The sequence below is a fragment of the Mytilus galloprovincialis genome, chromosome 5 (genome assembly GCF_965363235.1).
Source record: "Mytilus galloprovincialis chromosome 5, xbMytGall1.hap1.1, whole genome shotgun sequence".
Taxonomy (NCBI): domain Eukaryota; kingdom Metazoa; phylum Mollusca; class Bivalvia; order Mytilida; family Mytilidae; genus Mytilus; species Mytilus galloprovincialis.
Window position 1 is genome coordinate 64,109,518 of NC_134842.1, and position 27,811 is coordinate 64,137,328.

At 32.9% G+C, this 27,811-nt stretch overlaps 1 protein-coding gene across 1 annotated transcript in view; it reads right to left on the bottom strand.

Moving 5' to 3' along the window:
* Window positions 1-11,444: 11,444 nt before the first annotated feature.
* Window positions 11,445-27,811, bottom strand: part of LOC143076245 (FMRFamide-activated amiloride-sensitive sodium channel-like) — a 35,841-nt gene continuing 19,474 nt past the window's right edge. Inside the window, exons 10-13 of the mRNA XM_076251976.1 lie at window positions 21,303-21,360; window positions 20,226-20,317; window positions 14,078-14,153; window positions 11,445-12,163 (exon numbers count right to left, since the gene is read on the bottom strand). Of these exons, the coding sequence (XP_076108091.1) occupies window positions 11,834-12,163; window positions 14,078-14,153; window positions 20,226-20,317; window positions 21,303-21,360 (556 nt within the window). The 3' untranslated portion in view covers window positions 11,445-11,833. The remainder of the gene's footprint in view (window positions 12,164-14,077; window positions 14,154-20,225; window positions 20,318-21,302; window positions 21,361-27,811) is intronic.

A 27,811-nucleotide genomic window follows, 5' to 3' on the forward strand; every position in this document is an offset into this window, starting at 1 on the left:
ATTTTTTTTCCATTTATATGTTTCGAAGTTTATTGTGGCGTTCTTTTCGCAGTAACAAGCATACATCATTTCAAGATACAAGAGAGTGTATCTGATCGAGAACTTCTCTAGGTTCGTTGCTTTAGGAATATTTATCCAAAACTCATATTTCACCATTCAGCTTTATTATACTATTTAGTCAGACGTCAGGCGCTACCCTAATAAATCCTACCGTTTGTTTTTGTCCTCTGGTTTTGTAGTTTACGAATGTTGTCGGCTACTTGATGACAGAAATCGTTTGTCGTCGGCTACTTGATGACGGAAATCGTTTGTCGTCGGTAGCCGAACAGTTTCATCCTTTTACTACATTCAATACCCTGTGTGCTGGGTCATATTTTGGACGCTAGTCTTTGCTCCTTTTAATTGGAAATATGGATTACAAAATGAAACTCAGAAATGGAAAAAGCTAAATACCAAACGCGTTCAAACTGAAGGATATCTACACGTCTCAATCTTCAAAATTGCTTTTCTAAAAATACTACTATCGCTAATATTTTTAAAATAAAAATCATGGTTACCCTTCTGTCGATAAGTGTCATGCCAAAAAATGACTTACATGTCCCCGTCTTTCCACCAACAATACGGTAAAATCAACATTTAATGGTCGCACCGTTTCCTTAAATTTTGAAACTGATATACACTAAAAAAAACTAACAGTACTATCTATTCACCTACATGCAACAAACATGAGTGCAGTATTCAGTATGTAGGTGACGTTATTTATCTAAACGCACACAAGAACACCTTGATCGTTTTAGAAGACTATCTACTTACAACTTTGCCTCATAATCTCAAAAAGAAAACAAATCACACAATTTATTAAAAAGTCAGAATGCGAGTATATCTGTTCAAACTCTATCAGGTCATTTTTTAGTAATACGAAACAAGATAACTATGTCAGTTGGACCTGCTTTGATCAATAACTGCGGACCTATGTTTATGTATTTGAATGAGTTACAATTGATGACTAAAATAACGGAGGGGGTCGTTGACGACACCTCCCGGGACGTGTCGCCCCTATTCGACCATCGGATACCTGATATCAGATTATGGCTGAACAACAGACAATTAATCAAATGAAACTATATTTTATTCCCAAATGTACAATAATTGCATTAAACAAAATCGGATATAAACAGGAGTAAGAAAACTTTCTTAATGAAGTTCAAAAATAGAGTAATTTCAAATGTAAAATGAAATTAAAGTGTTCCTAGGGGAATTAACCTAGGCACATCAAGGCACATTTATTACACAACATATAATAACACGTTTAGGTATTTGGATCATGTATTGGCTCTCAATAATGACGGCTTCATTGTGTACACTAAAGATATTTATCATGCTGAACTGACTTTAAACACAAGCTAATACTAACAATGAACGTTGTCCTTTCCATGGTCTTGAACTCTATATCATTAACAGAATGCTTAATACCAAAAACGACAAAAGAGATGGTTTTTCATTTTTTATTGTTAATCATCCATTTTTAGATGGTGACAATCCCTAGTCACCATCTAACGGTGTTTATATAGCTTAACTTGTTCTATTTAAGGAATGACTAACATTTTTCTGTCTATGAAGAAATAACATCAAAAATGTGGTGCACACTGAATAACGCGCGTAGAGGGTTATTTAACAGTATGCACCACATTTTTTATGTTATTTCGAATAGACAGAAAAAAATATTACAGTCATTTCTTATAATTTAATTCTAAATTCCATTTTAAACCGTAGAACACCATTAAAAAAACGTTGATGACGTCACGGTCACATGACTAAATTATGTCTATGGGCTGATAACAAAATAACGTCAGCCAATCAGAAGACGCGTTACATCTAAAATTAAATTATTCGATCATGTTTGTAACAACGTATTTGATTTTAACGAAAGAAATATCTGTATTGTCTAATATTTACATACCGGGGTTTTCGATATCACAAACTAGTCAAAGCATTTACTAAATTTTATCATCAGTACAAGGACATCATTCGTAAATATGAATTAACATGCAGACATCTTATGTGTGCAGGTATTTCACATCCAATCTTGTATGGTAATATTCTATACAAAGCACACAAATGTCGTTATTAACCTCAAAAGTTAATCTAACCTCCTTAAAAACAGACATATTCAGAAGGGATATAGTTACGTTACTTTTGTCAGGTCATTAAAGATGTCATACATGAATTTTGGAATTAATATTGATTCACTTATAGGGTCTTTGATTCGGAAATAAACACATGTATTCTAAAACCAGTTGTTGGCATGACACGCGTTATGTTTTTATGATGGAATGATACTAAACTCCTAACGGGAGGGATTGTACTTGATTTTAATATGATGGAGACATAATCTTTCAATCAGTTTACTTTAGGCTTGAAGCTGGCATCACAAAGACGCGGTGTGTCAGTGTAAGATCACCCCGATGGCCGGATGACAGGGTGATCTAGCACTGACACACCAAGTCCGAGTGGGATAACTATTTTACATCCCAGCTGTTTTAGATTAGACGAAAACCCTTTTACAATTCATAAAATCTAGTTTAGAACGCCACACAACCATTATAATATACTTTATATATTACTATATGATGTATACCTTTAATGACCCCCGAACACGAAGTTTAGATATCAAACAATGTCAACGCGCCATACTTGCCAATTGACCCACACTATATCGCCACTTTATAAAAAATCGCCCCACTCTTGTTTACCGACTCGCCTTACTTTTGAAAAAGTGTAAAATCAAATTGAACAATCAGTCTGACATCTCACTTATTAACGAAAAATGTGTTAACCCCACTGAATAAAGGTCTGCCAACTCTCCCCACTTATAAAAAGATCTTGCTTCCTTTAAGTATGTTAAATTACTGTTAGTTCGTATCCAGTGGTCCTGGAGTAGTGGTATATGTCGTGGCTTCATATGGTTAAGGTCTTGAGTTAGAATGCGAGCATATACACTGGATTTTTTACGTGAATTTTGATATATAGTATTTTCCCTATAATTAATTATAAGTTTTATAGTGGATTTGACTTTTCCGCTAAAATGTTACAGAAAAAAGGAAAGCATGCATAACAACGAAACCCAAACTGGGGTGATCTGGTAGGGTGATCCGGCTCAGATCACCCCTGTTAGAACAAAGGAGCTGGGATGTAATATCAGTAACTAACTAGTAGTCATTTGTTAATTTATGAATCACTGTCATTTTGCGAAGTTTTTCCATAAAGCTAGATCACATGAACATGTGATAAGAACAGACCGGTGTGCTCGACAACTTAGGTATGAAAAAATAAGTATTCGTCGGGAAATTATAACATAAGTACTTTTTTTAACACTCAGAACATTGTTGATACGAAAGATCTTTCGATTTTGTATGTACATGATTTTTTTCCATTTTTTTTTTATAAATATGCAGCAAGGATTGGCAGTATTTAATTTTCAGTTTTGCAAGCTATCACTATAAATATTGAAAATAAAACATCGCGTATTTGCACGTATATTTCTAATAACACAGTTTAACAAATTATTTCTTTAAAATAAACAATTATTATTTAGAAATAACTTTTGATCAGTATCGTCGCCGGTATTGTTTTATTACTGACTTTCTCGCCTCTATCATAGAAAGAGTGAATTTTCTTTTGTTTTCGTTCACAGTGGAAATCCTACTGTTCCTTGTTTGCATTACCTATTCTAAATACATTCTTATACTAGAAAACGGTCAACACGTCAAACCATATAGAAAATCAGTCCCAAAACCTGTAATAGAAATGAAAAAAAAAAACAAAAAAAAAAAAACTATCAAGATGAGATTTACAGCATCCATCAATTGGATAAAGAAAACCCAAAGACCAAGATGGGATGTGGGAAACCCCTGATTGCTTTACAGCCGATTGCATTAAGTGTGTAGGTAAAGGTAATATCGTTGGTTAGCTTGCTTGCTATCTACACCGTGAAGTCATTATTAGGTAAGGTATGCTACCCTCCTTTCAAAGTAGCCTAGTCCTACAGACAGATTGGTTATCTGTCGGACTAGTCTACCCTTAAAGGAGGGTAGTTTACCTAACCTAATAATGATTTCATGGTTCAGCTATAGTAAGCAAGGTAACCAAAGATTTTACCTTTACCTACACATTCAATGAAATTAGCTGTAAAGTTTTTGAAATTCTAATAACTTTCTTAAAATATCCTGGATATGTATCAAACTTGGACAGAAGCTTGTTTATGTTCATTAAATAGTATCAAGAGGTAATTTTTGTAAAATTTATAAATGGACTTAGTTCTTCTAACAGTTAACATTCTAACATTCACTCTGTGGTTAAAGTTTTTAAAATTTTAATAACTGTATTTAACTAGCCTGGATTTGTACCAAACGTAGACAGACGCTTGTTTATGATCAAAAGCTAGTATCTAGAATGAAAATTTGTAAAGTTTTAGTTCCTGTTTATTTTTTATAAACAGACTTAGTTTTTCTTCCAGTTAACATTACATAACGAAGATCGCTTATAATGCAGACTATACCTGGCCGTTGCACCGACAATTGGTTTAGCGAATTGAAGGACATTTTCTGTAAACTTAATTTAGAACATTTTTTTTTTTTATTAAAAAACAGCTATTAATTTGAAAACTGTAGAAATGAACATTCATCGCCTTTATTCAAACATATGGAATGACAATATATACAACAAGTACCAAAACTTCGTACCTACGTGTATGTAACTTTCAAATCTGCCTTTAATCAGGAACAGTATGTAAAACTAAATTTAATCAAAGTCGAACGCTCGCATTTAGCACAATTCAGGTGTGGAATATTACCTTTGAGGATAGAAACAGGACGATATATAGGTGAAAGACCAGAAGAAAGACTTTGTAAATTTTGCACTGCAGACGTGACCGAAACTGAAACTCATTTTTTACTAGACTGTACATTCTATTCAGCTATACGAGAACATGTTTTGGTGAACTTTTGTTAACTACTTCCTTTATATATATATGCCCAATAATGAAAAACTTATTTTTTTTTAAATATTAGCCATACTCGAAAACTAGCCAAATACATTGTACAGGTATATTCTAAAAGACGCAATTCTGTTTACAAATAGCTTAATATCTATATATATATATTTTTTTAAAATTATATTTCGTCAACAAAAAGATAAATTCTTGAATAATTTGTTGTTTCCAAGAACGTGATATATTGTTTTATAATTAATTAATTTCATTTGAGGTGACTTATAGGTCCATTGGGCCGGGTGTATATTTATAATATATTGTATATTTGTAATCTTTACATATTTACACATGTCATTATAATAAATAATTTACTTACTTACTTAAGCCTCGGTCACACCTTACCGGATAGCACGAACGGACACCTAACGGATGAAAATAAAAGTTGTCCGTTGACAAAATTGTTATCCGTTGGGAGTCCGTTGATGTACTGACCGAATAAAACGGACGTGTAACGGATGCATAACGGACACACACCGGATATGCAACGTACGAGAAACGGACACGTTACGGACAGAGCGCCGTGTCGAACGTACATCCAACGGACGAGTACCGCATAAAACGGACACCTAACGGAAGCGTACCGGATAAAACGGACGAACAAGATATACGGAAAAATCAAAGGCGACAATAATAATGCATGTAAATCGCATAAATATTCAAAATGTTTGTGTAACTGGTTTTGGTTTGTTCTTCAAAATTCCGCCAAAGGGCAGTGTCTGGCCTGAATAAGAACTGCTTGATTGTGAAGACGTGCCTTTACTCTAAGATCGATTATGAATAATAAGAATTCATGAACCTTAGGAAATCTGACATACTAATAATTGGCTTTTCTGACGAGAAATTTTCAATTGGAATTTATCCGTTTCAGATCCGTTCATCATCCGTTTTATCCGTTATACGTCCGGTAGAAGTCTGTTTCTCATACGTTTTATCCGTTAAACGTCCGGTAGAAGTCCGTTGGTGAATTTACCTTCCAGACCTCCAACGGACACGTAACGGATAGAAAACAGAAACGAAACGGACGAGTACCGTACAAAACGGACACCAAACGGACGTTCAACGGACATTTTATCCGTTGGACGTCCGTTGAAAGTTTTGAACATGCTCAAAATTTTCCACCGGACAGAACGGACGTCGACGGATAAAACGTACGCTTAACGGACATTCAACGGATATGGACCGACGTCTAACGGATAAGAACGGACATGAACGGATTGAAAAAAAAAGTTATCCGTTAGGCGTCCGTTCGAGCTGTCCGGTAAGGTGTGACCGAGGCTTTACAGTCTGAAGTTAATTTTTTGCTGGATTTATACTAAACTTCGACAGAAGCTTCTTACAATCAGAAGAGAGTATCTAGAGGAAAAAAGTTTAATAATTTTTCCTTATTTTTGTTGAACCTAGGACTAACTGCATAAAGCGAGACACTGGGTTCCTTTGCGAACCTTACGAATTTTTCTATAATTTACTTTTCCCCCATTTACACAAGTAGATAACTAATTTTAAGGCAATCTTCCAATATTTACAAAATAAACCTTCTCTAATAAGTTTTCAGAGACTATACTGTGCTGAAATAAAGGGTCGAACATTATGTTGTTTTTCTTTAATCCCAGTTTTCTTTAACCTTTTGATTTCTTTTGACAGTGATTCTCCAGGGATGGAATGGTTATATAGACAACTTGATAGGACAGTCACGTGATGCTAGTGGTTTCGAACATGTAGACAGAGCATGTATTATAGGTCTCGATGGTGGAGCAAAATGGACGACAGATAGTTACCAAAATGCACTAAAACTATCTTCGAATGAGGCTAGTACAATTGCAAAAGCCTTCAAAAGCGAAGATTTTACCCCATTCATGGTCAATGGTATTTATGCTGAAGGAGTCAAGTATCAGTTCCTACGCGAAGAGGAGAGTAAAATAGTTTTTGCCAAAAAGAAATGGAATGGTGCGTTGACATTACAAAGATCTAAAACTGCTATCGTTATCGCTCATACTAAAGATGGAGGTCAGCAAGGGAATGCGAATAAAGCTGTCGGTGTCATCGCAGAATATTTAGAATCTATGGGCATGTAATAAATCATACAATATGTGTTTACGAATGAATTGGACACATTTCTTATATTTGCGTTTTTCAATAGATTACACAAAATATGACTTTTGTCTTATTGTAAAAACATACCGATTTAATATTATTTCTTAAAACGCCATACAAAATTATTTCTTCGTTCAACAAAGAGACCAGCATACACACCCCTTATTTCAACCTCGAGTTTATTATTTGATATACAGGTTATCAGAGTTAGTTCTAAAACAAGAAACAAAGAGTCCGGAGGACTTTTTGAATATATTAACAAACTGACGATTAACCATAGTTTTTCGTACTTTTTTCAAATTACAGATCTTTTCTTAATTATAACCTTTTATTAGTCAGATCCAACATTTGTCCAATAGCCACTTAATTCTGTGGAAGAATGGACTAAAACCAGGGGCGTAGCTAGAATAAAATGATGTGCACTCTTTCTACCGCCGAGCGGAACGAGACGAAAAAATTTTGGGACCATTTTATGCAGAAAATGATTTTTTTGTTTCGGTTTTCGGTCATAGGAGGGTTAAAAGAGGTGCTACATATACATAAGACTTAAACGATTTATGAATGCAAAACTATTGAGAATTCTTCTGAATAGGGTAAATCATGGAAATTGTCAAAAATCTGCTCGTCGGGTCTTAGTAGAAACGAACTGCTCCATTACTTTGTCAATATTCACACTGAAATCTTGATGAATATGCATTAATGCTAGCGATGATAACCTATCGTTATTAATGGTTAATCGTACATATGTTTTCAACCGACGTAGTACACTGATGAATCACTACGCGGTAGCACTTGTTATAGCTAGCATTATCAACATAATACTCAAAATAGTATCTATAGAAGGATACAGCACTAGGCTTACGAGGGTATCAGCAGCTCAGTAGTCAGTGCTTCGGTACTGACATGATTAAACAAACTTTACTAAAATTGTCCGTTTATAAATTTTGAAATTATTATGAAACTAAGGTTTCAACTCCCTCAGGCAAAGTTGGCTTTAGATGAATTTGGCTATTTATTTTAGGTATTTTTAACATATAGCTCTTCAACGATTTTCGGTACTTATACATCTTCGGATTTCAAATGTTTGGCTTTGAGTGTTCCTGATGAAGGTAAATCCAGAAAAGCGCTTCGGACGCAATAAATTATTAAACGTGTTGTTTTATATTCTTACCGCATCGAGTGTCTCACACAGCGAAGTTGGCATTTGATCGTGAGGTGTTATACACCAGTGAGTTCGCCATCGAGCGACCTCCCGATTGAATACGTCTGAATTACATGTCAGGCCAGTCTTGTATGTCTCAAACAATGTTGCTATTTGTTATATTCCTTACAACACGAGGAATCCGATACTGTGTAAAGAAGCGATTTTCTGATAACACTACTATTTATTAGACGTGTACAGTCACATTGATGGTTTCAAGAAGACGAAAACCAATACAAAATTATATAAACGTATTTCCCGAATTCTCGATTTATCTTTTTCCTGACCTGTTGATTATTTTTATTTCTCTAATTCTTCGTCAATTTATCCCTTTCTGCACCTATTGTATAAAAGAATTTAATCAACATGTTGTTCGTTTGATCAGTTCTACATCGGTTAAAATCCAATTATGACGTCGAATTTTCTTGCTTTCCTCTGGATTTCCTATTGTGACGGCATGAAAAAAGGCGACCATGTCTGATAACGTCACATAAAAAGAACACATCTTTTTGCAGATCATTCGAAAAGAAAGAATACGTTTGCCTGCATATTGTTTGAAAATCATTAGAGAAACAGATTCTACTACCAAATCTCGTGTAATACGATATTTATCCACTCTCGACAGTTAAATTTTAAATATTTAAAACGCTCGGCGAGCCTCGCATTTTAAATTTGAAAATTTAACTGTCTCGAGTGGATAAATATCGTATCACACTCGATGCAGTGGTAGAATCTATATTAATCAACGTGTGATTTGTTTGATCTCAAATCTTCATTGGTCAAAATTTGATTATGACGTCAAATTTTCTTGCTTTCTTTTGAAATTTCTTTTGTGACGTCATGAAAAAAGGCGACCATGCCTGATGACGTCACGTAGAAAGAACCAATCTTTAATGCATGCAGGTCGTTCGGAAAGAAGGATTAAGATTGTCTGCATATTGTCTTGATATCATTAGAGAAACAGATTCCACCACCAAATTTCGTGCAATACGATATTAATCCACTCTCGATTTTTAAATTTTAAATATGAAAATTTACCTGTCTCGAGTGGATAAATATCGTATCACACTCGATTCAGTGGTAGAATCTATCTGTGTAGTATAAGAAGTAAGATTACTAGTAATTAGGAATGTCAAAAATTTAATACTCGAGTACTCAGTCATGATACTTGCGAGTACTCTAGTACTCGGATAAATCTTTAACGTCCAGTGAAAAGTTTGATTTTTGTTGGGATATGGTATTTTGGTTTTTACCTTTTATCAACCTAATTATAATATGATGACATCGCTTGACATCTTAACGAAAAAACATACGCATTGTTGCAAAACTCAAACTGTATGACTACAAAATATGTTATGTGTATCGCTAGTCCTTTTCTGTGTCAAGTGAACAATGAATAACGGACCACCGTTTCTAAAAAGTAACCTTTCAAAATTGCAATTATTGTTTGTGTGTTCATGAACCAAATCAAAAACATGCCAATAAAACCATCAATATGTTCATAATGTCCGACTTGATAAACAATCTGTACCATCTGTTCCTGTGGAGTTAGTATTTTTTATATTACGACTTGTCTCATAATTTGTCAACAAAATATTGGACTTCAAATTACTGATACGAAACGATATTTAATTATAATTAAAACAATAAATAAGTTTCAAATAAACATTTGTTACATTAAATGTAGATCTCATACCAATCCGTGACGTTTACAAAGCAGTCTTGATTAACAAACAAAGACAAGTCGTAATATAAAAAGAATAATAAGTTTACGGCTTGTGAGTTGTTAATTCGTGAAAGTGTTAATCCGTGTACAAACACTGTTACAAATGTCTCTAATCAGTTGCGTTGTGTTCATCGCAGGGCACTTTGATTTTGTTTTTGTTCAGAAATTTTGATCTGACTCACAACTTCAGATAAAAGTCTGTTTCTAAGTTTTGTTACAACAAGTCCTGCACATTAGAAAATCCTCTCGAATGGAACAGACTATGCTGGTACTGCTAAAACACGTTTTGCGATTATAGATAAAATGAAAAATTTTATCCTGCATTTTTTTTTAGTTTAAATGTCTGTCCTGCCATATATATATGCTCACAGTAACTTCTAAGTACGACACGTTCTGCATAGTGTATTATTTGCATTATACCGTATTATAATGAATTAGTGTAGAATAAGTAGCCGTGTGTTTGTTTAAAGATGTTTGTAATGTTTTTATAATCTTTATAAAAAAAAATTAATATTAATGTTGCATCACACAGAAATTAATAAGTTATTGCGAGCAAACCAAACATACATTCTGACTTTTTTAGCCATGTAGTGACTTAAAAAATGTTTAAAATTTGGACATATTTATGAGGAGAATTGAAATATCATAAAACAATGATTTATAGTTTTAACAGCATTTGATAAATTATCCTGATAATTTAATCTCTAGTATGTATGCACTTGATATGACGAAACGAAACAATGTCCCGCATACTGCTTAATTCAAAGGGAAGTAATCACCGGGAAAAGCATGATGCTCATTCGATCACCCCCAGATTGTAGTGGGATTCATGTTGTGTTTTGCATACTGTTGTCTATTTGTATTTTTTGTAGTCATGGCGTCAACTCATTTCGACTTATGAGCTCGAATGTATGAGCTTGAATGTCCCTTTGGTATCCATCGCCTTCCTTTTTAAATATGTAGGTCAGCGTTATATTATAAAAACACAAAACAAATATCAGCTCAATTACTTACGCAAAACACAACAAAAAGATCTTGACATCAGTTGGGTTGTGGAAGGACATCATTACATGCAGGTAAGTATACTATAAATTAGGCAGTTAGTTTTCTCGTTTTAATTGTTTTACATTGTCATTTTGGGGCCTTTTATAGCTGACTATGCGGTATTGGCTTTGCTCATTGTTGAAGGCCGTACGGTGACCTATAGTTGTTAATTTCTGTGTCATTTTGGTCTCTTGTGGAGAGTTGTCTCATTGGCAATCATACCACATCTTCTTTTTTATATACACGCCCAGTTAACGGAGAAATGGGCTCATAAATAAAAAAGTAAATTCAAACGTAACAAAACCACAACAAGAAAAACAGATACAATTGAAAACAACACTTTATAGATTTGATACGGATGAATAATCTAGATGATTGTCCTATAAGGGAGCTACCATTTGATTTTTATGGGGAGGCTAGGATGAAAAATTTTGTCCTGCATTTTTTTTTAGCTGTAATCTCTGTCCTGCCTTTTTATTTTTCACTCTGTTCGGTCCTGCCTTTTTTTTTTAAAGTTTATCCTGACTTTTTTTTACCTAAATTGTCGTCCTGACTTTTTTTTTTTGTAAGTGTCTCATCCTGCCTTTTTTTTTACTCAAAACTCCTGTCCTGCCTATTTTTTTCAAATTTCATCCTAGCCCCCCCCCCCCCCCCCCATAAAAATCAAATGGTAGCTCCCTAATATCACAATTCAGTTTGATAAATCTCTAGATTTTTCTGTTCATACTCTGTTGTCAATATAATTATATTCGTGTGAATTCCCAGCATAAAGATCCTGATAACGTTTATTTAGCTGTAAATTATTTTCCGATTCTTTTTTAGAAAAGTTAGACTTTTTATTATCCATTTCTGTTGCGTAAATATTTTCTTTTGTTTTGATTGATTTGTTTTTTCTTCGCCTCGCGTTTCTTTTCCTACTTCTATTTGTACATTTATGACCTGCAAATGCACAGCACTCTAAAAGCAGCTGTACAACTTCAAACATACTTAAGAAAGATAATCCAATCCAGAGGCCTACTGCACCACCTACATCTGATGCAAACTGTGCATTCTGAAATAAGAAAAAAATATCGTGACCTGTTTAGTATTTTCGAAAAATTATTTTCAAAACGAATTTACAAATTATTCAAAAGAAAAATCACAAAAATACTGAACTTAGAGGAAGATCAATTGGGAAAGTCCATAATCACATGGCAAAATCAAATAACAAAACGCATCAAAAACGAATGGACAAAAACTGTCATATTCCTGACTTGGTACAGGCATTTTCAAATGTAGAAAATGGTGGATTAAACCTGGTTCTATAGCGCTAACCCTCTCACTTTAATGACAGTCTCATCAATTTCCGATATTTTTACATTGATGCGTTAAATAAACAGACACAATAAATATAATAGTCAAAATATGGGTACATCAGTCATCATCGTTTAACAATTTTAAAAGGAACAATTTAACAGAACACAAAAACATCTACTATCTACGAACACATTTATTGATTTGAGTGTCTGACGTCAGAAAATTTTATACGTCACATAAAGTCGTTCAATGTGCGTACAAACAATTTTAAAATTTTCATGGGAATGTTAGCATACAGGGTTAAAAAATCAAAAGTATGTAAGAATAAATTTAAGAAATAGACCGAGATTTAAACTAGTCCAAAAGTTATATATAGAATTTATAAGAATCCAAAAATAGTTAATTCCACTACGCGATTGAATGATTTTGACGTTTGTGGTTCAACGTATATTGTAATTCATAATAGAAATATATCATAATGACATATAATAGAACAATATCATACTGACGGGATCCTTTAAAGTACAGAGTCACGTTATAAGAACAAAAGAAATACAAAAAGTCGCAAATACAAAACAAACCACAAAAAAATGAAAGCAAATGCAAACCCATTGACGAGATGTATAAGTACCGAGCCACGTGAAACGGATATCACATGAAACCATTCAACAGTAAAAGTAATATTAATAATAGAACAAAGACAAATGAAAGAACTATAAAACACGTTGTTAAGATGATAAACAACATCAGTACGAAGAATCTATACATCAAGACCATCGTGTATTATTTGAGAAGTTGATACGGAATATTTATCAACAAGGTCTTGGTACCTTCCGATGAACTTTTTTAGAAAAAGAACGAGACGTTCTTTGACATACCCCTGTTTCATCAACTTTCTACTCAGACACTGATGACGTATTACAAAGTCTGAGTAGGAGCTGCAAGCTCTTGAATATCGAATAAGTTGGGAAATATATATCCCATATGCAGGTGCAGTTGGTATATTGCTACTAAGGTGGGGGAAATTAATGATTTCAAAATTAAAATCGTCTCGTTTGTCATAGATTCTGGTACTGAGATGACTGTGTATGTTTCAATAACATGTTAACCGACAGATATCTTTTGTTAAAGCACTAACAAGATACTTTTTTTTAAGGTTTAGGTAATTTTTATCCTTGGATGCATCTTAATTTTGGAGTGTTTTTGAACAATCGTGATATCATTGATTTAACCTTATCGTCAGTTTGTACTTGCATGATCAACACCAAAGATGCCAACGTGGATCATCATCTTCTTATCGTTCATGAACACCTGATACCATTCCCCCCTTTTTTAAGTTTGATTCGTGCTGCTCAGTCTTTAAGTTTTCTATGTTATGTTTTGTAAAATGTTGTTTATTTGGTCGTTTTTTTTTTACTTTGTTTTTGCAGTCACAGTGTGAATTTGGCATCCACTTATAAGCAGAGTGTTCGAACAATATGATCAGCCATTTATAAGGTAAACTTCGACAGCGATATGGAAAACACTAGTCATTTTTTTTAAATCACGCAAGAGAGTACAATATCATAATTCGTGCCGCAATAAACATTATAATTAAATTTTTGGATTTTTATAGATAGTAAATAATAATAGTAATTATGAAATTTAAACATAATCATATCATAGTCACCTCAATTTCTGGACTTTCTACTATCCTCTCAAAATTCAGATCTTCGTAATAAATGTCGATTTTAACGTAGTTCAAACTAAAGTAAAATGTAAAAATTAAATGATATATGAAAATTAAATGATATTTAAGGACTGTAACATTTTTTCTATTTATGAAGGAATAACATCAAAAATGTGGTGCACACTGAATAACCCTCTAAGAGGGTTATTTTAAAGTGTGCACCATATTTTTTATATTAATTCGAATAGGCAGAAAAAATATTACAGTCATTGCTTATAGCTCAACTATTAATTCCATTTTAAACCGGAGTAAATCATGAAAAAACTTTGATGACGTCACGGTCACATGACAAATTTATGTCTATTAGCTGATTAACAAAACGACGTCAGCAAATCAGAAGACACGTTACATCCAAAATTAAATTATATGATAATACACGTAAAATTACTCCAAACTCGATTTTCAAAAACTTAAAAAACGTATCCGAAAGACATTTGCCATTGTATATAGCCTCTTTTTGTATTATAGTTATTAAAATGGTTAATCTATTTATATTGTCTATCACTGATATACGGAAGCCGATAAGGGCCATTCAAAAAAAAAAATTTATGTCGTAATTACGACATAGCATGTCGTAATTTCGACATAACATGTCGTTACAACGACATCACTATGTCGTAATTTCGACATAATATGTCGTTATAACGACATCGCTAAGTCGTAATTTCGACATAACATGTCGTAATAACGACATAGCTATGTCGTAATAACGACATCACTATATATATTAAAGAATATGTATTATGATTGCCAAGACACTAAATGACACAGAAATTAACAACTATAGGTCATATCATAATGCCCCCAATAACTAGAAAAGCCCCCGCATAATCAGCTATAAAAGAGGGACGAAAGATACCAGAGGGAGAGCCCCCGAAATGCTGTGTGGCAGACAGTGTTATTAATTAATTATTAGCTCCCTTGGTAAAACTCCAAATTTCATATTTAATGTATTTCATTGTTAAATAATTTACATGAAGCTGAATAAGTATATATCTGTTAATTGCATAGCTTTTGCTATTTGAATTCATTGATTAAAGATATTTATTTATATTGTAAAGTTTAATATTTGTATCGTCGCAAAATCTTTGGTCACCTTCTTTGGTTACCTTCTGTGAGAAACATATATATTTTATAGATCCTGATTGAAAGTAATTAGAAACCGGGACTATAAGAACTAATGTCATGTCCTATCAAGGCAAGCAAAGCTCTCCACCTTTGTTGAAGCGCACAACTCCATGGTTTGTTGTAATAAGGGTGAAAGGACGTATCGATTGCGCTGTATTTACTGTCATGGGCACGATGTTCCTAAAACACGACAATACACATAAAAAGCGGCGTCAAAAAGGGATTTTGATTAATTTTTACTAGTTTTATTCGTATTTTTATATGTTGGTTGATTTATTCATTATATTACAAAATTTTTAAAATTTCTGATTCTGGTTCTGTTCGTTTTGTGATGTCATTTTATCATAAATTACCTCAAGTTGTGGAAATCTATTTAATAATGTTTACCCTTTAAGTTATTTCAACTAAAAATGCATTACTGTCGCAAGTAATGTGGAAAAGAAAGATGGGACGGAAGTAGATATAGGAAGATGTGTTACAGTTTTCCATAAAAAAAAGATATTTTTTTTAGATGTACGAAACTTTTATCATATGATGTTTAACTTTCAAGGTGCATATCATCTGTCATTGTAAAATTTCTATATCTTAACTCAACCCCAATACAAATATATCTGACACGATGCAAGTACATCGAACATTTTTACCCTTGGTTAAATTTGAATAGAATTGTATTTTCCCTGGTACATAAGTTGTCGAAATACACCCCTTCAATTACTTGAACCTTGGCTTGAGAATTATTTCCGCAAGTCATCTATAGTGTTTAATTTCTGATATACATTTTAAAATATAGTAATCTACTCCTGGATCGTCCGCGAAAACGGCTTAAATAATCCCGGGTTTTTAAAATTCGATGAAACGGTTTTCGTCGCTGTTTGGGATTTGTCTTTCAATTACTAGTACCTCCATTTCATGCACAAGTTTATATTGACGAAAAGTTCCGGCTTCGCTAGTACAGGAATTTATTTCATCACGACAGTTATAACATGAATAGCAGGACAAATCGCGAAGTAAAACACTCCGTGAACTGGTATAAGTCTTTTAATATTGGTGATTGCACCTTACTGAAGTGACGACTTTAAATGATCTATGGAGTACTTCCACAATATAAATTTCAATTCGAATTTTACATTTAGAGGACTGTTTTGGTGTCTAAAATTTGTCTTTGCAAAAGTTGGACGAAGTTCATGTAATGAGATGTTTTTCCCCATTTCACCATTCTTTTAAATAAATCGTTAAAAGCTATAAAAGATTAATAAAAATTGCAAAATTTAACCTGTGTCGAACCTATGTCCCCGGGTGGAGTCTATAGCAACATGCGCTATTCTTTTTTTTCGGCAGCAATCATCAACCTGTTTTTCCAAATTTCATAACACGATTTGTTTTAATTATCATGATCATTTAATTGAAACTTTAGCACATGTAACGACGGAAATTAGCGTCTTTCAAACTTTCGACGTTTGGACAAATTGGCTACTGTTTTGTAATGTGTGGAAGCATTTTATTCCTTTAAGACCCAAACATGTAGTTAATAAGAAAAGAATCTTGGCATTTTTTACTCTTCGTGTATCTAACTTTTGTTTTGAATAATTATAAAAAAAATACGCGTTAAATGCTTTGAAAAATGAAATATCAACTTGGACAAAATGGCTACCGTTTGAAAAACGACTGTGTAGAGAAGATTTTATTGAATCAGCAATATTTGAACTCACGAACAATGAGGCAAATATTTGTACTTTTGTTAGATATTATTATTGTCTTACTCTTTTTATTCATTTTCTGCTACTTCCAAAATTCACTTTCAGTCGTTGAGATGACGAAAAACGTCGTTGGACATTTTTCTTATTCCCGCTAAATATGAAGCCACCGAAGTCAAATAAAATTTGGCAAAAATAACGGCTTTAACGCCACAAAGAACCGACACCTGTCGTTGTTCCTGCCAAGTATCAAGAAGATCAGAGAATAAGAAATAGGATCACTATACATAAGATTTAAAACAGTTTTTCATAAATGTAACGTTGGACATCCGGTTTTTTTCACATAGCTTTGCTAATCTAATCATACAAATATACTAGATATTACTTAGTATATGATCAAGAGCTGTAAAAACATAATTTGAAACATATATTGAATTTGTTTTAATATTGGTTCGTGTTTTCTAACATTTTTATTTTGTTTTGCGGATGAAATTTCGAAGATTCTGTTTTAAATCCTAGAGGTTGTAGGAACATCGTGTCCAACGTTTGAAAGTAGAAAAAGAGCAATCAATATTTCAATTCACCCTTATTACACGAAGGCATGTAGTTAGCGCTTGTTTATAGGTAGGACTGTGTGTCAGTTCTCACTTAATTCCACACTAATTTGTTCGAACAAGTAGAAGGTTTAAAAGACCTTGACTCTGCATCCCTTCCACGGTCGGTATCTTCAAACACTTAATTAGGATCTATAATAAATTATATAAGTTTCTCAAAGAAGGTAACCAAAGAAGGTGACCAAAGATTTTGCAACGATACAAATATTAAACTTTACAATATGAATAAATATCTTTAACCAATGAATTCAAATAGCAAAAGCTATGCAATTAACAAATATATACTTATTAAGCATCATGTAAATTAATCAACAATGAAATACTTTAAATATGAAATTTGGAGTTTTTCCAAGGGAGCTAATAATTAATAATGTTAACACTGTCTGCCACACAGCATTTCGGGGCCTCTCCCTCTGGTATCTTTCGTCCCTCTTTTATAGCTGACTATGCGGGGGCTTTTCTAATTATTGGGGGCATTATGATAACATATAGTTGTTAATTTCTGTGTCATTTAGTCTCTTGGCAATCATAATACATATTCTTTTATATACATAGCGATGTCGTTATAACGACATGTTATGTCGAAATAACGACATGTTATGTCGAAATTACGACATGTTATGTCGAAATTACGACATAGCGATGTCGTAATAACGACATGTTATGTCGAAATAACGACATGTTATGTCGAAATTACGACATAGCGATGTCGTAATAACGACATGTTATGTCGAAATTACGACATGCTATGTCGTAATTACGACATAATTTTTTTTTTTGAATGGCCCTTATCGGCTTCCGTACTGATACCTAAGAATGTGTGATGCTAAAAAACGTGTGTTTATTGTGTGTTGACCTTTGCATTTAATAACTAAAAAAATTCTACAATGAGAATATATTCGTTTGAACAAATAAGACTTTTAAAATTTGAAAGGAAAGTATCACATGAACTGAAATTGAGAATTTTCCTTAGAACTGATACAATCGGCAATCCTCGGGAGAATCCGCTACTCTCCTTCTATGTTAGATGAAGTTACGGAAACGGCCGAGTTGTGACGATTGAGAACTGATACAATCGGCAATCCTCGGGAGAATCCGCTACTCTCCTTCCATGTTAGATGAAGTTACGGAAACGGCCGAGTTGTGACGATTGAGAACTGATATTGTGTGTTCGCTCTGTAGATCACTTTATCTAAATGTTTTGATACAGTTAATTTACACAAATAAGAAAACTTCGCTGCTATTTATGCTTAATAGGTGGAATTTGGGGTACTCGGTGTAATTGGGTACTCGGTGCAATTTGGATACTCGTTGCAATTTGGATATATTACGTTTTATCGCACCGCGGGTAAAATATCCCGTTGTGATTGGTTTTTGAGTGAGCCCCTTTGAGACCGTGGGGGGTTCATGATGCGTTAATGGTGACGTCATCTATTAATGTAGCTGTGTTTCATTGTTTATTTTTCAACATAATGCAGCAGAAAAAGTCCAGCGTGCGATGATTTCGTTATGCGGTTAACTACTGACCCCCTACGGACCATAAAGGGTAAATAAAATCCATAAGGGATTCGGCCTCCCGCCTCACCCCCTGTGAATTTTTCTAACCCTCTATGGATCCGTAGGGGGTCAGTAGCGAACCATATAACTTATAATATAATTAAACCATCTCTAAATATATTTGTATGTTCATTGTTAGGACATAATTTACATATTGAAATGAAATACCAAAAGATGATGTGTACATGTAAGATCATGTAAAGATCTATACAGACAGAACAGAAATATACAAACTCAAACATTCGCGAGCGGTTACTGGTAAAAGAAAGGTGCAACTTTTTTCCTCTAACCAACAATTTCGCTCCGAATAAAAACCATTTACTATTTAAAATATAAGGTAAATTAGCCGAGAACATGACTTGAAAACACAGGGAAAGTGTTTCCAGTTTTCTAAGAAATATTCACATTATATAGGTATCTAAATGCACGAATTACAAAGCGTGACGTCATAGCCTTATATGAACATAACCATGACAGATTATATCTATGATCTGCGCGCCAAGTCCATTTTTCAGTTTACAGAATCGTGAATTACAAATGAACTGTAATACGCCAATATGCACTACAGTATTATGTTTTTGGAGCTTGTGTTTTATCTACATGGTCTAATAATAACGCCATGTTAATAAAAAGTTCACATTTCTACATATTGAATGAAAACTATGTTAATATATATAAGAAGATGTGGTATGAGTGCCAATGAGACAACTCTCCATCCAAGTCACAATTTTTATAAAGTGAACCATTATAGGTTAAAGTATGGTCTTCAACACAGAGACTTAGCTCACATCGAACAGTAAGCTATAAAGAGCCTTAAAAATTACAAGTGTAAACCATTCAAACGGAAAAACTAACAGTCTAATCTATTTAGAAAAACAAGAAAGGAGAAACACTTATAAACCACATCAACAAACGACAACTACTGAAAAATAGATTCCTAACTAAGGACAGGTGCAAACAATTGCAGTGTTTTTAAACATTTTCATGGTACCAAACCTTCACCCTTATCTGAAACGATAATGAACTATTCTAATCGTTCAACTCATTGTTATGTATAGAGAAAATAAATAACTGCATGCTAATTCTTTTTGATACCTTTTCCTGTAGAGTTCAGTTTGCCCATATAAAGCTGAAGCATCTTGGCACTGTGCTGGAAGTCTATCACATACACCATCTTTTAAAGTAAACTGAAATAAATAAATATAATGTTTTATATTTTAATACACCCGCGAGAGGTTTCGCTAGCTGTAAAACACGGTAAAATCAGCCTTTTTCTACATAAGAAAATGCCTGCACCAAGGTAGAAATATGACAGTTGTGATCCGTTCGTTTGATTTGTTTGAGCTTTTGATTTTGATATTTGATTAGGGATTTTTTTTTAAATTTTCCTCGGAGTCCAGTATTTTGGTGATTTTACTTTCCATCACTTAACTGTACTGCTGCCAAAAACGATTTAAAAAATTATTCTGCAGAGATATATTGCATCTCGTCAGTTTTTTTCTGTAATGGAAAAGAGCAGATATTTATGGTGTAAACTGTTAGATTTCGATATAACAACATATGTACATTCAAACGTTCAGATATATAGTAATGTCAACAAATTATATTTTATTTACTCTGATTCCAATAAAAACACATCAAAATATACATGATCAAAGTTTAGGACTTCAAAAAAGGTTTTGATGATTGATAGCATTTTTTGAATTTCATGGATTGATAATCTAGCGGACATTTTGTATCCAAATATATCGAATTATGTTCCCTTGTTAGCAGACTTGTTTCTGCAATCACATTGAAACATTTATCCTACAAATACTGTGGTTTTCTGTTATTTATTCATGCATTGGGGATAATCAGATAAAGATATAATTTTGAATTTATTTTATTAAACTGAAGTACATCATCTATAAAGCTTACATGAAAGGACTACGAAGAACAACTATTTTACAAGTGAGAGGTTCTGCTAGCTATAAAACCAGATTAACCCTCAATTGTCTTCAGAAAATACCTATACCGATCAAGGAATATGTTGTCTTCCATTCGCCTTGTTTGTTGATATATACGAACGTTTGACTTTGACAGGTTTTATGCACTATCCCATTTTTGAGTATAATTATTTTTGTATTTTTTTTTATTCATTTCTAAAAATCTTTTAAAATAGAGTTTACTAACCATATAATCTTCAGTAGGCCAGTTTCGATAGCTGATGGTTTTCAAAAATTGATGTTCCCTGAAAAGACATACCAAAGTAGCTAATCTCACTCTGTTTAGAGTTCATGCAATTGTCCTCGTACCCACACATCATTTTTATGTATTTTTATTTAAGAATTGAATGCTTCTTTTTGTAATTTCATTGGGGTGTAAAAACGTTGAGCGAAATACATTTTGTATGAATTTCAAGTTACAAAAAGAAGCATTCAATACTTATAATTACATTTTTTAGCTAGGATCATAAAAGCACGATTTTTAACAAGTTTTTATTTAATTTACCTGTGCACTCTATTGAGGGACCTCGTGTCATCATGAATGATAAATTTCATTGTGTAATGAAGTTGATTAAGGCATAACGCGAGATTGCACTTAGCCAATCAGAGTTACGTATTATAATGAACCATACATCTATTGTAGTTATTAAATGGAACAAAATATTAAGGTCGCGGTGACTCACTTTCGAGGTGAATATTTCAGGTGTCAGTAAAGTCACGATTTAAAGGACACAAAACCAGGTTCAACAACCATTTTTCTAAAAATGTTCTGTACCAAGTCAGGAAAATGGCAGTTGTTATATTATAGTTCGTTTGTGTGTGTGTTGCTTTGTTTGTTTTGTGTTGAACTTCAGTGTTTCTGTTGTTTCGTTGTTTTCCTTTAATAGTTGATGTGTTTTCCTCAGTTTTAGTTTGTAACCCGGGTTTGTTTTCTCTCAATTGATTTATGAATTTCGAACAGTGGTATACTACTGTTGCCTGTATGTATATAAGAACTGACAGGAAGACAAAACATCACACATTGACTGAAACGGTAAAAAATCTTGACAAAAGATGTATACAATTTATATACACAATGGAAGGCCGTTGGCATTTTTTTTAAATTCACTATTGTTATCTGACTGAAAGTGACTCTTTATTTGACAACGATGCCAGAAGGATAGCTACCTACCTTTGGTATTGATACATATCAAAGAGATCAGGCTTTTGATATTTAAGTCGGACGCGCGTTTCGTTCACATAAGACTTGTCAGTACACTCGATTCAAAACAGTTGGACGGCTACTATGCGGTATGGGCGTTGCTCACTTTTGAAGGCTGTATGGTGACCTATAGTTGTAAATGTCTGTGTCATTTTGGTCTCTTATGGACAGTTGCCTCATTGGCAATCATACCACATCTTCTTTTTTTTTATATATATATAAACCAAAACCAGGGATGAAAAGCATTACAAACGAACAATCAAAAATATATGTGCCAAATACAGATACAGCTTTCTAAGCTTTAGGTATACATAGAAACAGCATTTGTTGTTTAAATAAAAAAAAAAAAGAAGGAAATTTACAAAAACTAGAAATAGTTTAAAATGCGACTAATTCGATGTATGCCTCTGGGTAGTGAAGCCTCGTGCTTCAAATAATGTAAGATTTTATTATCATAACATAATTATAACCATATATGGGATATATTTTGTCAACAATAACAGTTTGTGTAACCAATACCTCTGAGACCATTTGAATGAAAGCTTTAATACTTTGTACTTTTTTTTTGCCATCATTTGAAACTGGCTTTTGTTTAAAAATATTCATTTTGTTCTGATCATTTTTACAGGAGCGATGAGACTTTGATCAGTTTTGGAGAATTGAAACAATTCATTAACGCTAATTCTTTGAGACCGTCTAACAAACACATCTAATATTGGGAAAAAGGTTGTCATCATGTACACGTCAATTTGATCCGACCATTTTTATAGGAGAAATGAGCCTTTGCGTTTTTTTAAGTAGTATGATAGTTTCACTTTTTGACAGAAAGGTTATATACTTAGAATCCAGAAGAGGACACTGAAGCAATTCTAAAAGATTTTATTAAGAGTGATATTCAAATAGAGGAGGAAATAAACTTTCATGTTGTCCATAGACTTAAACCAAAACAGGAAAGAGTCCAAGGGGAATAGTGGCTACGTTTGAGAGACGTAAAGACAGGAATATGGTGCTTAGTGCTGCAATTCAAAAACTGAAAATCAAAAAGCAATTTGTTGTCCATGAAAAATATCCTATCGAAGTCATTGAGCGGAGACGAGAACTAGTTCCCATACTGAAGGATGCCCGAACGAAAGGACACACGGGAGTTCTAAAGGAAGATCGAATTTACATTGATAACAAACGCTACTATCCTAGGAAAACCAGACAACATCCTACACCTTCTGTTGCAATGGACCAAAATGGTGAATAAGACAGGTGGTGTACAAGAGGACAGAATAGTGACATTGACAACAAAGATAATCATAAAAAAACAATAAAGGTGTAAATAATGAACTTAATATATATTTTACTTGAATGTGTGTGGTTTAAAATCTAAGTTGAAATTTAAAGAATTTACGGATGATATACTAAACTATGATATTTCAATATTTGTAGAAAGCAAACGTGATAATCTAGATGTCCTAGATGTCCCAAAAGGTAATACATATGTAACAAAAAATAGAAAAAAAATGTATAAAAAGTCAGGTGGTATAGCAGTTATTTTCAAAAAAAGCTTAGAAACAAGTTTAATATTTTTATCAAGTGAAAGTCAATTTGTACAGTGGATAAAAGTAGCAAAAAGCATTTTTGGTCTGCAAAATGATGTAATTGTAGGCTGTTTTTATTTACCACCTGAAGGTTCGAAATATTCAAATTTAGAAGCTTATGATGAAATCGAGAATGAATTGATGTCTCTTAAGAAAGTATCAGATGTACATACACCAAGACAGGCATTTTGAATGATTTTGTAATAGCTGATGAAACTCTATTAGATCCATTTCACTTAGACACTGACAACGAAATAATGTCATATATATATATATGTTAGATAATGAAAATCTGAAGTCTCATATACAGGAGTTTGCTCCTTACACAGAAACTGCTTCAACAAAGTTATGAGGAGGACAGATTAAAATTGACATTCCGTAAATTTTATGGACACGATCACGAATTAGTTGATACATACGATGTGTCTTTGACAAAACTAGCTAAGGACATTTTTACCACATGGTAGATTGTGGTTTGTCATTACGTCGTCTTATCTTTAAATTAACGAACGTGACTTATTCCCAATTGTGACTGTTTTGCTGAGTGTGAATTCGCATTACTATAAGACGTGTTACGGTACTTGTCTATCCCACATTCATCATTCATGTGTTTAGTTTGATGCTGTATTTGTGGTTCTCGTCGGATTTTGTCAAATTTGTTGACGTCTTTTCTATTATATTCATGTGTTATGGTAAAGTCAATTAATCACCGCCTTCATTTATTAGATTTGATTTTGTTCAACGTAATCTACGATAATTTACGTTTGAAGTTGGATTCAAAACAAACTGGACATATATATATATTATAGTTAATTGCTATTAATAAGTTTTGCAATGTGCATTGTGTTTAAATGTAAAATCAGTATTTAGTTCTATTATACTCTTAAATCAATCCTAATTCTATCTTACGTTTGAGATATAGTTTTTTAAATGTGACGTCATTTTTGTGATGTTTCAGAAATTCAAATGTGACGTAATTATTGTGCCTTTTCACCACTTCGTATGTGACGTGATTTTTTGCGTTGAGGCCTGGACTAAGTCAGGTGTGTCTACCTTTCTGTGTTGGTCTTTGCATTATGTATTCGGGTTTTGTTTTCTGTAATTAGTTAATACTTTAGTTTCATTATGTATATCTTTTATGTTTATTTGATAAAATTTTCTGTTTGCATAGCATACATTGTTCTAAATAATAAGGATGTTCTTATCCCAAGCATAAAAACATAGCCGTATTTGACACAACCTTTTTCGATTTTTGATCTTCAGTGCTGTACAACTTTGTACTTTTTTTCACTTTCGATCTTTTATATCTGGGCGTCACTGGTGAGTCTTGTGTAGACGAGGCGCGTTTTTTGCGTATTGAATTTTATACCTGATGCCTTTTGTTATCTATTAATCATGTGTTTCTTTGTCTAATACGTTCTCCTATTCATTTGTATTGTAGTCCTGTAATATTATGTTGTCATTTCAATGTTATATTTAACATTGCCATTAAAGTGCGAGGTTTGGCATGCCACAAAACCAGGTTCAACCCACCATTTTTATTTTTAAAAATGTCCTGTACCAAGTGTGAAAAATGGCCATTGTTATATTATAGTTCGTTTTTCTGTGTGTGTAACATTTTAACGTTGTGTTTCCGTTGTGTCGTTTGTTTTCTCTTATATTTGAGTGTGAATTCACATTACTATAAGACGTGTCACGGTACTTTTCTATCCCAAATTCATGTATTTGGTTTTGATGTTATATTGGTTATTCTCATCGGATTTTGTCTAATGCTTAGTCCGTTTCTGTGTATGTTACATTTTAATGTTGTGTCGTTGCTCTTCTGTTCCTCAGTTTTAGTTTGTTACCCCAATTTTGTTTTTTTTGTCCATAGTTTTACGAGTTTGAACAGCGGTATACTACTGTTGCCTTTATTTATAATATTCCATTACAAAGAGTGACACAGTGTAGTTGTCAACCTAATACTTATGGGTATAAATTGCTAAATTGCTGTAAAAAATTAAATATTTATATTGCTAATTCCCGTATTGGTGTAGATAAAGGTTTTGGTAAAACTACTTTTAAAAATACAAGTGTAGTAGATTATTTATTGTTATCGTCAAAGCTTTTTACACTTGTAAAAGAATTTGAAATACAACAGTTTGATCCACTGTTATCTGATGTGCACAGCGCAATACACATTACATTAAAGTCACAAAGTACGTCACATGAAAACAACCAAAAACAAGGTGGCATGATAACAAACGAAACCTGTTTGTCAATACAGTTCATAATAAAAAAAAGAACAGTTATCGGCAATACTAAACGAACTTCACATTTTACACTCGAGTGATCATTGTACTCAACACGAAATTGACAAAGTTGTTGATACTATTGGCGAAATACTCGTATCATCTGCGAACGAAACATTTGTTAAAAATCCACGCACTACAACACAAAGAACTAACCAGAAACCATGGTATACAAAACAGTGTTACGATGCTAGAAATTTTTTTAACAAAGAAAGAAAACAATACAATTTACACAAAAATGAAACAAATCATAAAAAATTACTTGACTTTAGCAAACAATATAAGCAATTAACAAATAAAGCTTACAATGATAATCAATTTAATATTGAAAGCCAGATTAGAAATACGGCACAAACAAATGGCAAGGAATTCTGGAAAATCTTGAATAACTTTAATAAAAAGAGTAAAGATGATCCAAACATTATATCTATGGAATCTTTGTACAATTATTTTAAGGACTTAAATATGAATGATATTAATGAATGTAGTAATGATATAGATGTTAACCTTAATGATATGTCACCAGAATTAAATGAATTATTGAATGATCCTATGAATGATGATGAAGTAAAAAATGTTGTAAAGAAGTTAAAAAATGGCAAATCTGCCGGACAAGATGGTATACTAAATAAATATATTAAAAATACATATAATGCCTATATATTTTTCGCTATTTATTATATCATTTTAGACACGGGTCTTGTACCTGAGAGCTGGGATATGGGAATTATGATTCCTATTTTCAAAAATAAAGGATCTAAATTAGATCCTAGTGCATACAGGGGTATAACTCTTAACTCCTGTCTTAGTAAAACATTTACTGTCGTATTGAATTGTAGATTAAACACATTATCAGAGGAAATTGAATTAATTTCTGTGGCACAAGCAGGGTTTAGTAAAGGCTTCTCAACCGTAGACAATATATTCATTTTAAATGCCCTTATATCATTATATTTTTCTGCAGGAAAAAAAACTGTTTTGTTCGTTTGTAGATTTTAAAAGTGCGTTTGATACAGTCTGGCGAATGGGACTGTGGCAAAAATTGCAAAAATCAAATATTCAGGGTAAAAGTTTTAAAGTTATATATAATATGTATCTAAATATTAAACATGTATAATTAAAGGAGACGAAGTCTTAACGTTTTTCAGTTGTGATGCAGGAGTAAAACAGGGACAAAATTATTTATTTTTAAATGACCTTGAAAGTTTCTTGTTAGAAAACAATGTCAATTGTTTACAAAAGGTTTATGAAAAATGTGAAGAAGAATTGTCTTGTCTACTTAAACTCTTAATTATTTTGTATGCAGACGATACTGTACTACTGTCTGAAACAGAAGGTCTTCGACAGGCCCTGTTAGCGTTTGAGCAATTATATTGTAATTTATGGAAACTTCTTATTAAAACAAACAAGACAAAAATTGTAATATTTAGTAAGAGAAAATTTAAACCAAAAATTGTATTTAATATTAATGGTGAAAATATTGATGTACAAGATTCATATTCATACCTTGGTGTTATGTTCATATATAATGGTAGTGTTTTGTACTGCTAAAAAGAAATTATTGGATCAGGCAAATAAAGCATTGTATGCTTTACTGCAGAAAATAAGAAGTTTGTCA